Consider the following 15,788-nt stretch of genomic DNA (forward strand, 5'->3'; position numbering starts at 1 on the left):
GGATTATCTTCAGGGCAAATAACATGTTGTGCAGACATCATAGCTTTTAGGTTTTGATAGCTGATCTTCTTTAAATGGTTGAATACTTACATATAGTCCTCCATGTTTCCCATTTTGGCATAGATCTAACAAACCATTAACATGGACTGACCTGAAAAGAATTGAGGCACATCTACACTGAACACTTGAATCAGTGTGAAACCAGCAGGAAGCGGTTTCACTATATGGATGATTACATCCAAAGTCATGGATGATGAGAAATTTGTTTAACTCCCCTATCGCAATGTGCATATATATCCCTTTCACCATGTGATGTGATCTACACTTAGATGTGCATTACAAGCTCTACTTCGGAATATTTCCCAACTTTGCTTATCCCGGTTTAAAGCCCTTATGTAATGAACATTGTTTTATGTGCTCACGGCTTGCATTATCTGAACACAGCAGTGTCAAGCTGCCTTCAAACTGCATTAAGTGGGCAGTGTAGATGTGCCTTTGGACAGCTTCTTTCCCCACTTTAGTGGGAAAAGGAAATACAAGGACAATGGACCCATATGTGCTTCCCTCTTGAACTAGATTTTGCCTTTTCAGCATAGACATTTTTTCAGAAGATCTATATTCAGCATCACACAGCAGCTCCTCACAAACAAAATATACTAGTCAAATTGTTAGATTTGTGGAAGATACAGCCCACACAAGTAGCTTGAACATGTTTGTTAAGGTTTGCAGCCATCAGCTACACTGCATAAGAACATCTGAAGCTCAAAACAATTCCCTTATTGTAAATTTTGAACATAATCCATTTTTTAAAAAGAATGACCATCTCCATGCATGCTCTTGTACATAATCCAACACTTTCATTCAAGAATTTTTATTTAATGCTTGAATTGTTTTTACTGCAGTTTATAAATCTAAAAAAAATAAATATTTGTTTCACAGCTGAAAGTCACATACTATCAATAACATGTAAACATCCAGGAACTTAGGCCTCTACCCCCACCCCATCAGTCCACATGTTCAATTCAATGTGATCATCTCAGATGTTCTGCTGTAGTCCAAAAAAGTTTTAAAAGAGGGCATTTAAAAATTGTAAAAGTGAAAATTCAACCAGAGCTTCAAAATGACTCTTCCAACATTTGAGAACAGAGGACAAGATCTCAATTCTCCTGAAGTTAAAGGCAAAGTGGAGATTTAGTGAACAATTCTAGGTAGAGGTACCAGGCATAACAAGATTATTTTAATTGTATGTTTGCCAAGAGCTGAGTTTCACAATTAAATAATGGGATTCCTTAATTATGTTAATTTGCTCCTCGACATGGCAGCAAGATAACCTCTGATGTTGTCTCAGAAATGTTTATGTAAATGGTAGCTGTATTTGTTTCAAGATGCTTTGAATACTATTTCCAGCATCATGTTTTATCATTATCATTAGATTTTCATTAAAAACACTGAGATGCTAGGATGTTTTTACTTTTTTTGTGTGTTTTAATGAGAGAAGACCCAATTCAATTCTATTGGAGCACAGAATTGTATTGCTAACCTCCCCCCCATCCCTTTATTTACAAAATGAAAGGTCTAAATGTGACAGTGATTGGGAAAAAAGCACATATTTGATATACACACACACACAGCAAATAATTTTGCAATATGTGAAGTAGTAAAATTTAGTTAGTGAAACTTCAGTTTTTATTCCAAATCTGCATTTTTATTAAGATAGTAGAATGTGGATCCAGAATTGATATCAATACTGTTCAATCATGTAAAGATGGTTGACTGTCATTAGAGAATCAGATTGTGAGGCATGTTTAGAATCATCTTAGTAGGAGATCACTGCCAGGCTCTTCTCTTTGTGTCACTACAAGATGTAAAAACAGGTTTTTGTTCTCACACAGAACAGTTGCAGGGTTCTAAGGCTTTGCATAATTATACTAAATTGAAGCCTTCATAGTGATCGATAGCCTGTATCAGCTTTGATTTGAGAATTTCTTTGTCTGTATATTTTGGAAGATCAAGAAGATTGAAACAGGTGTGAGCCACAGGAAGATATTCATCTCCACCTCCTGTTGGCTGGATCACGAGACTAAGACTCTTCATCCCAAGGATAGGAATACGATCACTACCGGTCAAAAATACTGTAAAGAAAAAATGAGAGAAATCAAAACATAAGCACTTGAAATATTCTCACACATTAGTGTGACATAATATATAGTACTGCTATTTTTCAGAATCACTCTTTTTATCTTGGTTATCTCATTACGGAATGCAGGTTATTTAATAGTTAACAATGGAAGCTTTTAAAACAAGAGGCTGGATGGCCATCTCTCAGGAGTGCTTTGATTGTGCTTTCCTGCATGGCAGAATGAGATTGGACTGGATGGAACTTGTGGCCTCTTCCAACTCTATGATCCTATGATTTGGCTAAGCATAAACCATTATTTTGAAACACTGCGTTAATTAAGAAATAGATACAGTTGTTTGTTTTTTTTCGTGTCAGAAGCAACTTGAGAAACTGCAAGTCACTTCTGGTGTGAGAGAATTGGCCGCCTGCAAGGACGTTGCTCAGGGGACGCCCGGATGTTTTTTGATGTTTTTATCAACCTTGTGGGAGGCTTCTCTCATGTCCCCGCATGGAGCTGGAGCTGATAGAGGGAGCTTATCCGCGCTCTCCCTAGGTAGGATTCGAACCTGGCAGCTTTCAGATCAGCAACCCAACCTTCAAGTCACAAGGCTTTAATCCACTACGCCACCGGGGGCTCCAATAGATACAGTGATGAATTGAGTTAAGAGTTTAATTTGTTCCGTGACTGAGCTCTTAACTCAAATCGGTCTTATCTCAGAGAATTATTCCACTGAAATGCTATTAATCTGTTTTGCCCCCCTCATTTTTGCTTTTAAATAGAAAAATGTATTTTATAAATAACAAGTAATGTATAAATGTACATTCACATGAAACAATAAAAATGAAAAATCAACTTGAAAATGGTAGAAGCACTAAGGTTGTGGCAAGGAAGCACAAATCACAAAGTGAAGAAGCAGCAGCATAATTTCCTTCATACTGTACTCATTCCAGCCTCCCTCCCTCTCTTGCGCTCTCTCTCCCTCTTTCTCTTCATGAAGCCAAACATACCAGGAATAAAAACCACACAAAATCAAATTATTCTCAGTTTGGAGGCTTTTTCATTGAAGCCCTAAAGCTCTGTACTTTTGTGCTAGTGCTCCTTCTGGCACTCATTCTTAACTCAAAATTCTGCTCTTATGACAAAGCGACACTAAGCCAAATGACCATTCTTAACTCAAAATGCACTTAAGTTGGGATGTTCTTAAATAGAGGTTTCATTATATATGAGAATCCCTTATATCTACCACAATTCTCTGGATGGATACCATTCTCTATGCAAATTTCCCAAAGATGACATTAGTGCATCCTTTTGGTTTTATCCTACTTTAAATTTTTCTACAACTTATGCACACTTTTTCATTTTTCTTCTATTGTTCTACTTCATTCTACTTCTCCCTCCTGCCCTATTTTATTTTGAAGCCCATAATAGGGAAAGCTGGAGCAAAGTTGACTTGACTTTGAGAACCAACATGCACACATTACTACACGAATCTCCAATTGCAGGTTGCCTCTTTGTCAAGCTTAACTGATGCCATGTGTAAGAGGTGACTAGTAACTACTGCTGTGGGGTCCCCATTAGGTTTCTTACTTCGATTAAAGGTTTTGTACTTACACAAAAACTGTTTCTTCTTTTCCAATGGTAGCTCATGGAAAACCTCCCAGAACAGTTTAATTGTTGTATGCTCTGCCCAGTAATCTCCTTTGTACTGAGTATTCTAGGACAAAATAGTCAAAATCACATTTTACTCTCAAATTTACAAATGCAGTCAATCTGGAAGTTCTTCATTTACTACAATATATATATATTATGTCTTTAAATTAATGCAAAAAGACATGCCTTGAAGTAATAGCACTGAAGTGCCTGTTCTTATACTCAAACTTAAAAACACTTGATTTGTGGCCTGAACTGAATCTGCAGCATGTAAGGCAGCAAACCAATGCAATCAATAAATAAAGTGGGGAGGGATCGATTAATCAATGTAAGAGGAGGTTAGAATATAATCAATAAATTAAATGCCAGTAAGTGTTTCATATTCACCTTTAAAATAAATCTATTTAGGCAATAAGTTTGCAATCCTTTAGCAAGTCCCACTAAAAATTACTTATGGGCAGATATTTACAAAACTATGATGAAAATTATTTTTCTCTTTCTAATGAGATATATTAAAGTTCATCACATTAAGTATATTATAGTGAGACCAAAACTAAAGTAAAGGCTCAAGTGCGAAATGGAACTGAGGGTCATTAAAAAGATAACTATGTGCTTTCAGTAATTAGATTTGGATAATATATAGACCAGGCATGGGCAAACCCAGGCCCGCGGGCCGGATGCAGCCCTTTGGCCTCTTCTCTCAGGCCCCTCTCAGGCTCAGGTCTGCCTAAGCCCTCATCTAACCTTCCGGATGCTGCGGCCCACCGTGTCACCATGCTGAGATGAGCTCTCACCAGCGCAGTGTTTCTCCTTTTCCTCTGAGCCCTGGGAAGGTGGGTCACCTTCCTGGGATTAAGAGAAGCGGGGGGAGAAACACAGCACTAGTGAGACGGCTATCACCAACACCGTGTTATTCCTTCTGTTCTGAGCCTTGGGAAGGCAGGCCTTCTCAGACTCAGAGGAGAACTGAGGGAGAAACATGGCACTGGAAAAAGGGTTCTCACCAGCTCCATGTTTCTCCTTCTCCTCTAAAGCTTGGGATGGCACAGGTGTACCTTCCCCAAACTTAAAGGAGAAGCAGAGGAGAAACACAGGGCTGGAGAAAGGATTCCTGTCAGCCGCCTTCCCCAGACTCAGAGGAAAAGTGGGGGAGAAACGTGGTGCTTATTTCTTCTCTTTTGAGCCTTGGGAAGGCAGGCCTTCCCCAGACTCAGAGGAGAACTGGGGGAGAAACACACAGTGCTGAAGAAAGGATTCTCGCCATCTCCATATTTCTCTTCTTTGGGAAGGCGCAGGTGTACCTGTCCTAGGCTTAAAGGAGAAGCGGAGAAGAAACACGGCACTGGCAAGAATACACTTGTGAGCACCATGTATCTCCTTTTCCTCCAACCTCAACCCCACCCTCTCCCTCTTTAACCCTGCCCTCTTCCAGCAGTCCCACCCATATCTCTTCTGTCCCCAACCCCACCCCTTTCTGGCTCCTCCCACACTCCCTCCAGCCCAACTCTTGCAGCCGGGCCCAGAAGGCGGTCCCAGACCAAAAATGTTTGCCCATGCCTGATATAGACCCTCTCAAAGGAAGACATTTCTTTTACACCTTTTTCCGTTAGTGACAGAATATGAAAATATTAACAGAGGCTTTACTGGTATAAAGTAGTGCTAACATCTGCAGCCACATACCTTCTCTAGCTCTTTCCAATCATAGTTGGCATTCCCAATTACCATTGCTTGTAGTTCACTTGGCTGGAAGAGCTGAAGGACTTTGCCTCCACACACTTTGTGAAATCCTGCATGGAATGCATCGAACAGAGAAGCCACAGATTCATTGAAGATATAGTTCACATAGGCATCCACAAATTCTTGCCTAAAAATCAAATGAAAAAGAAAAACCACAACCTTTAAAAAACAGTAATTTTCAACTATACTTCCACGAGGGGGAAAAAGCACCAGGCAATTGATTGTCAATAGGTAAAGGTAAAGGTTTCCCCTGACGTTAAGTCCAGTCATGTCTGACTCTGGGGGTTGGTGCTCATCTCCATTTCTAAGCCGAAGAGCCGATGTTGTCCGTAGACACCTCCAAGGTCATGTGGCCGGCATGACTGCATGGAGTGCCATTACCTTCCCGCCGGAGCGGTACCTATTGATCTACTCACATTGGCATGTTTTCGAACTGTTAGGTTGGCAGAAGCTGGAGCTAACAGCGGGTGCTCACTCCGCTCCCAGGATTTGAACCTGGGACCTTTTGGTCTGCAAGTTCAGCAGCTCAGTGCTTTAACACACTTTGCCACTGGGGTTCCCCATTTGATTGTCAATATTTCTTTGCAAATGGATCCTCTGCCAATGGTTTTTTCTTTTCTTTCTGTGTCAGGAGCGACTTGAGAAACTGCAAGTTGTTTCTGATGTGAGAGAATTGGCCATCTGCAAGTGCCACACACAAAGTGTGTGGAGGCAATGTTGTCCAAGGGATGCCTGGATGTTTTTTTTTGATGTTTACACCAAACTTGTGGGAGGCTTTTCTCATGCTCCTGCATGGAGCTGGGGTTGATAGAAGGAGAGTATATAATAATTGGACCCAGGAATCCATTTTATGCTCCCCTGAACAACATGGAAAATTAATCTACAATTAGTTATTTTCTGGACCTTATCAGGGAGGAGACAAATCAGCATGTCTTCTTTGATGTCATGATAGATACACCATAAATATAATGTCCTCTGAGTTCAACAATCAGCTGGGACCAAAGGAGAGAACTTGTTTTGAAACAAGTTCCTGTGTTTACAACCACAGTAAAAAATAACATTGTATTAGATCAAAACAAGACAAACGATGAGTCCTTTTTTTACTTTATCTGAAGTAGTGTGGAACTTTCATCACACAAGACATCCTTTTTTGTTCAAGTTTGAATTAAACATGACACATATTTGCTCTCTGATAAATGTTAAGTCAAAATGTGCTTTATCTGTTCACATCTACTGCTAAAGCTTACCTATTTTGTTTGACAACAGGAATATCAGCACCATTAGGAATCAACTCTTTAACTTCCGTGGCACCAAAGTTGTCAACAGTAATCTGTTTAGAATATAAGACTATATTTTACTTTTTTGCTCCAAAAGAGAATCCACAGTGCAAAATAGGTTAGAGGTGTAATTCACAAAACCGCTAATTCTCACATTTGTAACAGCAAACAGAGAATCAAAACATATTAATAGTCATAACATATGCAATTTAATAAGTACCAACAAATTATCCCAAGCTTACAGTAAAATTGAGGCAGAATGTATCCTCTATATCATCTTCTGGATAGTCCAATAATTGCTGCATACTCCTGAAAAATCAAGTTGTAAAATCAACAGCACTACCAATGTAAATTTCATCAAATGGAAAAGGCTTGACATTTTCCTACAGTAATTTAGTTTAGGGTTAACAAATCAGATTTTCATGTTATTTACTTATTTATAGCCCACCTTTCTCTCAAGAATGGCAAAATGGTGGAGTGGAAATGCTGAACCATGTGCCTAAAAATCTGATTTTCAGTATGGTTTTAAGATACACTGTAAAAGGCTGGGGATTCTTGGATGCTAACATGAGCTTTTAACAACCAGGAACAGACAAATAATATTTTAGAACTTGTAAAAGAGAGCACACAGTTTTTCAAACACTTTATATTGCCAATCAGCCTCTTTCTCCAATACCTGACTTTGAGACACTTGAGACCTTGGGGCTGAAATGGTCTAGGAAAGGTTACTAGGAGAATCACCTGTGATTATCCAAGCTACCTGCCGCAGAGCACCTCAACGCTGCCCCAAAAGCCAGGCAAACAGGAACAGGCTGCCTAGAGCCGACAACCTTCTCCCATAATTGTCTATGTTGTTTCTTTTCATGGCCACTGTTGCCGTTTCTTTCTTCTTACTACTATGATCTTCATTTACACCAGCACAGGAATCCCTGGCATTCGAAGCTAACAGAATGACAATCAACACTGCCATCTACTAAACCACAACATAGTGCTTTAACCAAAGTGCCACATTTGTATCACAAATCGCAAACAAAAAGAGACTGATCACAAAGATATAGCCTCAGCAAAATGTCCAAGATAATTCAACAAGTTTGTCTGATGCATGCTTTCATGACTGACACACCCTTTTATTTATTTGCCCCAATGAAATAAGCTATTATGCACAGATGTTCTTTGTGGTTTCAGTTGCAGCATGCTTACCGGCCAACATCAGGCATTAGCTCTTTGAGGTCTTCCAGGGAAGGCTTTTTGTTCAGAAGTTTCTTATACAAAGCCAAAGGAAAGTGAAGCTCTACAATAGTGAAATTATATATTGCTAGCCCACAGACAACGCCAATCAGATGAAACAAGTCACTGTCTTCAAAGGTCTGTCAAGAAGAAACAGAATTAAGATTTTTAATTAAACTAAAATAATGTTAAACAGGATGGCACTATGCAGATATGCCTAAAGCAATATTTATGTCCAGTAGTTATTGGATCACAAGAAGAACTGCAGGGTATTTTGTTGTTTTTTGTAAGCTTCAAAACTATCATTTTTAATGACGTTTAAGACTTAAATCTATATACACATTTCAGATTTGCTCTATTTGGGGACAGTGACTGGATTTAAGCATATTCTTCCTAATTACTGACTCCACCTAGTTAATTTTGGGGAAGTGAAAGAGGAATGAGGCATTTAAATGTTTTGCTCCCCAAAACACAAGGTGGGTAGGACTGCACTTTCTCTGAAGAATCAGGTTAAATACTGGGATTGTTGTTACAACTGTCCTGTCCTTAGAAGCCTGACTCCCATGGTCAAAGTACTTTTCACCAAATAGAGTTGATGGACTGGTTCCTAACAGAGGTATTCTGATTATGGTTATCAATGATCTGCTGTCACTCTGTTGTATTACCATAATAAATTACACTTGCTTCTTATTATGAAAACAACTTGGAAAGTTCCACTAGCATACAATACAGCAGCTACATTATGATTTCGGACCAACAAATAAAACATGTTTCGCCAGTCTAAGTTCATTTACCTAGGCTGCCTGTCCATTTAAGGTGCTGCTTCTGCCCATTAATATTGTTAATTATCTGAGGACCAAAGTAACCTTTCTGCTTGAATCTCCGTAAGTTTTAAGATAGTTCTTGGAGAATACGCCAAGAAGTAGAATTGTCACAGGGTAAAATGGCTTTTTCACAAAATACTTACTCCACTGAGGCTTCCCAGATATCAACTCTCATTGGGTTTTTTAATGAATACTTTTACATTTTAAAAGACTTTTCTTATTAATTGTTCCTGCTTTAATCTGCTCCTTGAATTTCATTCTACTTGGAAAATAAGATACTGTGGTTTAAAAAATAATTCTGTTATTAATGTTTTCACTTTTATACACTACACTGAACTTTTCTGAAGAGAAGGACAGACTCAATTCTCAGGATCAATAAATAACAAAGAATTCCCATATACCTGCACAAAATATGAGCACTAGTATAAAAGCTATTGGCTCAATCTGACTCAAGAAATACAACAGGTAAAAAATAACATGAGCACAAAATATACACATATCTGCAAATATCTACTTCTGTCAAGTGACAGAGTAATCATAGGATAAAACATTAGAAAAGACCATGTAGATAAAGCTTGCATGCAGTATTGCAACTATAATGTACTAGAAACTTTCTATTCATGCCCATAGCATTATGCTAGAAGACAAACAATAGATTGATTTTATTTTATGTACTGCTTGTCTTAGGACAACTTTCTACAAAAAGAAGACAGCATCTTATAAAACATATTCAAGTTAACAAAAAAACAATGCAAAGAACTTATGACATAAAGCTATCAGACACCTTTCCTCTTCCCCAAACAAATTACATACCTTATCTGAGAACCAGATCAGCCTGGAGTCTTCATAGTACCTAAACATCCCATATTTGGGGTCTAACAGTTCTCTCATGATAAGTAAGAAAAACTCCTTGCGAACCCCTCCTGCATCAACAGCTTCTTCCCCTACAAAAATAACCTAACATTGACAATGCAATGAGCAAATCACAAGAAAACATTTAGGCACACATAATTTGTTATTTGGATAACAAAATGGTTCACAACAGGCCAATCCCCAAATAATATTTATTAGAGACATGTACAAAATATTATCTGCATAAGCACCTAAAAATGCAAATGTTTGCCTGCTTGGCTCATAAGTCAAACACCTGGGGATATGGACAATCCTCATTCCCAAATGTTGACCGGTACTTGGAAGTGTTTCAGCCCTTCAGACATTGAGAACACATGTATCTACAGGCTTCTTTCATTGCATTCAGTTCAGAAAACTTCACTATGTTCCTTCTGACCAGGAACCGGGTCTTATTAGAGTATTTCATCACAGGAGATTAATTAATTGTCCTCAATGAGACTATGGCTAAAGAAACCCATAAAGATTATTGGTGTATAGTGACACTTAGGGGCAGGCTTTATGTGCATGTTCACATCCTCATCCTGAGTTTAAATCCTATGTGTGAGCCTAGAGGAGATATACTGTATTATACAAGCACATATATCATGGCCCTGGGATAGTCATTAGATTGGATGAACAGCAATCTACAGCTTGTATCCAGTTATGTATACGGCACCATGAAGAAATAACACTGAACAACACACATTTTGGTGCCTCAAATGTTAACCTTGTTTCTGGGTAAATTTGACCTGCTGATTCTAAACATGGTACAGTGTTCCCTCACTTATCACAGGAGTTACGTTCCAGGACCACCCGCAAAAAGTGAAAATCCGCAAAATAGGGACACTATATTTGTGTTGTTTACAATCTCACTGATGCTGTCTGACTGTGTTGTTTACAATCTCACAAACTGCATCAGCCTCCTTTTCTCTCCCTTTGGCTTCTCCTTCCTTCCTTCCTTCCTTAGGCTTCTCTTTAGGAAGGAAGGAGAAAGAAAGAGGATGGAAGGAAAAATCATAATTTTTATGGTTTATTATATTCTTTTAGTGTTCACTGAAAAACCGCAAAACAGTAAATCCGCAAAAAACGAACCGCAAAGTAGTGAGGGAACACTGTACTAGTTTCCCCCTATCAGTTCTAGTTTTCGAGATACAGATGCCATCTACCAGTCATCATCTGCTCACCCATAGAAAACCATGGTAATTATCTTATTTACTATATTTAATCTTATCTCTTTTTTTGACAGCGTTACAAGCTTGGTAGATGCTGGGAATGCTGTGGATGTAAGATATCTTGATTTCAGTAAGGCCTCTGACAAGGTCCCTCATAATCTTCTTTCAAACAAATTAGTAAAATGTGGGCTAGATAATACTACTGTTAGGTGGATTTGTAATTAGTTAAGCAACTGAACCCAAAGGGTGCTCACCAATGTTTCCTCTTCATCCTGGAAAGAAGTGACTAATGGAGTGCCACAGGGTTCTGTCCTGGGCCCAGTGCTGTTCAATATCTTTATTAATGACTTAGATGAAGATTTAGAGGGCAGACTTATCACGTTTGCAGATGACACCAAATTAGGAGGGATAGCTAATATCAGAATTCAAAATGCCCTTAACAGATTAGAGAGCTGGGCCAAAACTAATGAATTGCAACAAGGACAAATGTACACTTAGGCAGAAAAAATAAGATACAGAATGGGCAATGCCTGGCTCAATAAGAGTCCATGTGAAAAAAATCTTGGGAGTCTTTGTGGATAACAAAGTGATGCAGCAGATAAAAAAGCGAATGGTATTTTGGACTGCAACAAAATGAGTATCGTGTCTAGATTGAGGGAAGACATGGTGCCTCTTTATTCTGCTTTGGTTAGACATCACCTGGAATACTGTGTCCAATTCTGGGCACCACAGTTCAAAAGAGATATTGACAAGCTGGAAGGTGCCCAGAGGAAGGCAACTAAAACAATCAAAGGTCTGGAGAACATGACCTATAACAATGGTTCTCAACCTGGGGTCCCCAGATGTTTTTGGCCTACAACTCCCAAGAAATCCCAGCTATTTTACCAGCTGTTAGGATTTCTGGGAGCTGAAGGCCAAAAACATATGGGGACCCCAGATTGAGAACCACTGCCCTATAAGGAGCGTCTTAAAGAACTGGGCATGTTTAGCCTGCAGAAGAGAAGGTTGAGAGGAGACATGATAGTGTATATAAATATGTGAGAGGATACATAAGGAAGAGGGAGCAAGCTTGTTTTCTGTAGCCCTAGAGACTAGGACTCAAAGCAATGCATTCAAACTACAGGAAAAGAGATTCCCCCTGAACATTAGGAATAACTTCCTGACTGTGAGAGCTGTTGAGCAGTGGAACTCTCTGCCTTGGAGTGTGATGGTAGCTCCTTCCTGGAATGCTTTTAAACAGAGGCTATATGGCCATCTGTTAGGGGTACTTTGTGCTTTTCCTACATGGCAGGGGGTTGGACTAGGTGGCCCATGTGGTCGCTTCCAGCAATATGATTTTATATCTAAGAAACTAAAGCTGATGCGCTCTTGCCAATGCAATTTTCTGAATCTGCACCCAAAATAACCACAGGAACAGGCTTAATAACCAAAACACCAAGAAGAAATCCCAAAATTCTAACAATATTTAAAGGGGAATGGGAGAGTGGGGAGAGAACAAATCAAGGAGTCTTTGGTCTGAAACAGATTGTAAAAGATAAACATGAAAACTTATTGTACCTTGAGAGGTTTCTTGTAATCCACATTTTTTGTTTTTCTTAGGACTTCCATGGCATCCCCCACAATATTGTCTCTGCGCACTATTAAGATCAGACATGGGTTGACAGATTCATATACTGGGAGAAAAATAGATGAGAAATTCTGTCTGTGAGCTTGGTCAACAGCCATCTGGGAAAGACCAAGTAAAAACCTTAGTGGTAGTAGCAATAATAATCAACTCTGGGTGCATGATAAGCTGATATAAAGAGAATTTGCAGTTATCTACAATATTCTTGGTTTATATCTGAACTAATCCCGTGTTTCCTAAACTTTTCATATCTGAGAAACAGCATTTGTTCAATCAGGTCCCAGGACAATAGAATGATGCCCTGTCTGCAACTGTGGGATAGTCCAATTAATTTTGTCTTCTGAGCCCTATTTTCCTTTTTGATCAAGCAGTCAGGACTCAATATAACCAAACTTTCTGGGTAATAGTAATAATACATTATAGTTGCAGGGTTCTTGGAGTTGTGGTCCAAAAAGTACTGTTTTTAATTTAGGTAGTTTTAGAGTTTACTCTCAGAATGATTAGGCAAGAGGCTTTTGATTTTATTCTGTTAAAATTAGCAATCAATTGCAACTTAATAGATGGGGAAAAGTATATGCCTGGGAAAAGATAAGCAACATTTCATAGATTTTAATGCTGATTTTAGAACCATTATTCCACAATGGCTTTCTGATTACTTAAAGTAAATTATGTTCTGAAACTGCACTTCATATATGGTTGAATACATCTCTTCCCTCTAAGGACAGAAAGTATAAGAAAATTCTCTCTTTAGGTTACACCACTCTAGTACTGTTCTCTACCATGCTTTGAAAATATTTTACCTGCATCTGTAACACTGCGTCTGTTTGCAGTAGAGTTGTCTTGGCCTGTGCATCGAACACAAAGGGATAGGTGCAAATTGTAACTGGCAAATCTCCTAGCTGTGAAGAATAGGAAAAAAAATCTGTTAGCATACAAAAATCTAAAACTCTTACTTAATAGATGAAACAAATGTATTTTAAATATGTCTTATTTTTCAACAGATGCAGTTCTATAATCCTTACTTGGCAAAAACAAATGTAATTTAGCATATCCATTTGTGGAAGTGTCAGATTTTTAAATCCTGAACTAAGGATTATGCAAGGTTCCTAGATGAATGGATTTAAGCACTTCACATGTTTTAAGCTTTGTATATTGTTTTTATTGACTAATGTCCAATTGTTTTAAATGTGCTATGTTCTATATTATTGTATTGTGTTATTGGCATTGAATTTTGCCAGATTTTGTAAGCCGCCTTGAGTCCCCTCGGGTGAGAAAGGCGGGGTAGAAATGATGTAAGTAAATAAATAGTTTAATACATTATTCTACAGTGGGCCCTTGGTCTCCACTTGGATTTGGTTCCAGGGACTCCCATGGATATCACAGTTTGTGGATGTTTAATTACATATAATGGTGTAATAAAATAGCATCTCTGATATAAAATGGCAAAATCAAGGTTCGCTTTTGAGTATTTCCTTTAAAATACTTTCAAGCCATGAATGGTTCCATTAGGGATGCAGAATCCATGGATATGGAAAGTTGACTGTGCATATTTGATCTGTTTAATCAGTAGATTCAGTATTCTGTTTTTCAAAATCAAACCCACTTCAAGGCCCATATACAGGCTAGATTATGGCAACACTTTTGTGCCTAGTATCCAGAAATGTCCTGTGGAAATTTGGTAACCTCTTACCTCATTTAATCCATGGCTGATATCCTATACATAGCAGTTGACAAAGGCAGCAGTAATTAAGAGAGGAAAGCACTGTTAGTATTTCCATGTATATCCCTCACCTATCACCACCATAACAATTATTTACCCACTTGGTTTGTTTTTTTTAGTGCGCACAAGCTGCTACTTGAACCGTGAGCATAAAGGCCAAAGCGTAGAGACTATTCACATGTAGATTTCAGAAAAGGTACGCAATTCCACTGAACATGCATCCAAACACAAGTCATGGGACCCCCACCACAGACATCCCTGGCATATAACCACCTGGGCAGACCTTGTAACTCTCTCCATACCTCTTAAGTTAACCCTCACAAAGCGTCTCTGGCCTGCTTGGGTCTACAGACATTGAAATATCGTTGTGTATTATTCTCTGGCTAGGGTGCATTCAACTCTTCCATTCACCAATCCTATTTTCCGGAATGTTTTTTATTGGTCTCTGGCTACTCTGCCTTTCAAGCTCCCTCTTATGTGTCCATCGAGTACTGACAGCAAGGACACAAATCCTAAGAAGGGAACCAAACAAAAGTCTCCCAATCATTAAGATGTTGGCCACCTTCAATTTAAAACACTTAATCAAACTTTCTGTCCTGGCCTATTCTAGACAGCTTATGACAAAATACAATGGATTACAAAAATATCACAAGCAGAATAAAGCTAACTTAAACACAAGTTGGCAATGCTTTTGCTTGTTGATAATGGATACAGTATACATGAACAACTGACTTACTTCATCTATATGGTATGTATGAACATTCTTTCATTTCTTGAGCTCTGAAGCAGATTTCCCAAAACTGAAATATTGCAAACTCCTGATCGGAGCAATAAAAGAGGGGGGAAAGGTACTTATTGTCAAAAAATAAAATTGGTTCTTAGGTTTAAATAATTTGAAGGGAGTATTTTTTCTTTGAGAGCACTATTATCGAATGGAAGAGACAGAGGTGTGAAGTCTCATTGGGAATGTATTTGGATAAACATGATGGGATGATGAAAGGAGAGATGTCATTCTTAAAAAACAGAACACTGGGATGACTATTATTTACTGCTGCAATAATAACAACAACAACAACAACAACAATAATTTAGACCCCGCCCCCTCTCCCCGAAAGGACTTAGGGCGGCTTACAACAATCAACAGGTACGAAAATAATATAAGCAATAATCTTATTTGAACATTTAAGAAATAATCCTTGTTTGTTTTTCATTTCCAGTTTTACTGCTGTGTTCAGAATAAACTAAAATCTGTTTTGACCTTAAGGAGTATCTGTTTGGCAGATTTCTTTTTTCTTTTTAACTGCCAGAAAGAGAAATTTCTTAGCAACAGATGGTCAGTGATTAAGCATATATTTATATTTCCATGCATACTGACTTTTCAATTTACAAAGTTATAAAAAATGCATTTTCATTTGTAGCTTACTTTTTTTTTCATAGAATGCATAGAAGTCTAATTCATTTCTACAGTAGGTACCTTTATATATGCAATAGATGTGTGTGTATGTGTGCATTTCTTCAGTTTGTTTTTGTTTCTCATGGGACAGCA

General features: G+C 38.3%; 1 protein-coding gene across 9 annotated transcripts in view; it reads right to left on the reverse strand.

The window, feature by feature from the left end:
- Positions 1 to 855: 855 nt before the first annotated feature.
- The window catches only part of herc4 (HECT and RLD domain containing E3 ubiquitin protein ligase 4), a 48,652-nt gene continuing 33,719 nt past the window's right edge, over positions 856 to 15,788 (reverse strand). For 3 of the 9 annotated variants that reach the window (XM_062976230.1, XM_008115175.3, XM_016995281.2), the window contains 10 exons: positions 14,213 to 14,236; positions 13,323 to 13,421; positions 12,456 to 12,623; positions 9,649 to 9,792; positions 7,985 to 8,151; positions 7,027 to 7,093; positions 6,755 to 6,837; positions 5,451 to 5,634; positions 3,732 to 3,834; positions 856 to 2,132 (listed from right to left, as the gene is read on the reverse strand). In XM_062976230.1, coding sequence (XP_062832300.1) covers positions 1,924 to 2,132; positions 3,732 to 3,834; positions 5,451 to 5,634; positions 6,755 to 6,837; positions 7,027 to 7,093; positions 7,985 to 8,151; positions 9,649 to 9,792; positions 12,456 to 12,623; positions 13,323 to 13,421; positions 14,213 to 14,236 — 1,248 coding nt within the window. In that variant the 3' untranslated portion in view covers positions 856 to 1,923. Of the gene's footprint in view, positions 2,133 to 3,731; positions 3,835 to 5,450; positions 5,635 to 6,754; positions 6,838 to 7,026; positions 7,094 to 7,984; positions 8,152 to 9,648; positions 9,793 to 12,455; positions 12,624 to 13,322; positions 13,422 to 14,212; positions 14,237 to 14,978; positions 15,061 to 15,788 lie in introns of those variants that run through there. The other 6 variants (XM_016995280.2, XR_010004623.1, XR_010004622.1 and 3 more) reach the window with 6 other exon arrangements.

This window comes from Anolis carolinensis, chromosome 3 (assembly GCF_035594765.1).
Source record: "Anolis carolinensis isolate JA03-04 chromosome 3, rAnoCar3.1.pri, whole genome shotgun sequence".
NCBI lineage: Eukaryota > Metazoa > Chordata > Lepidosauria > Squamata > Dactyloidae > Anolis > Anolis carolinensis.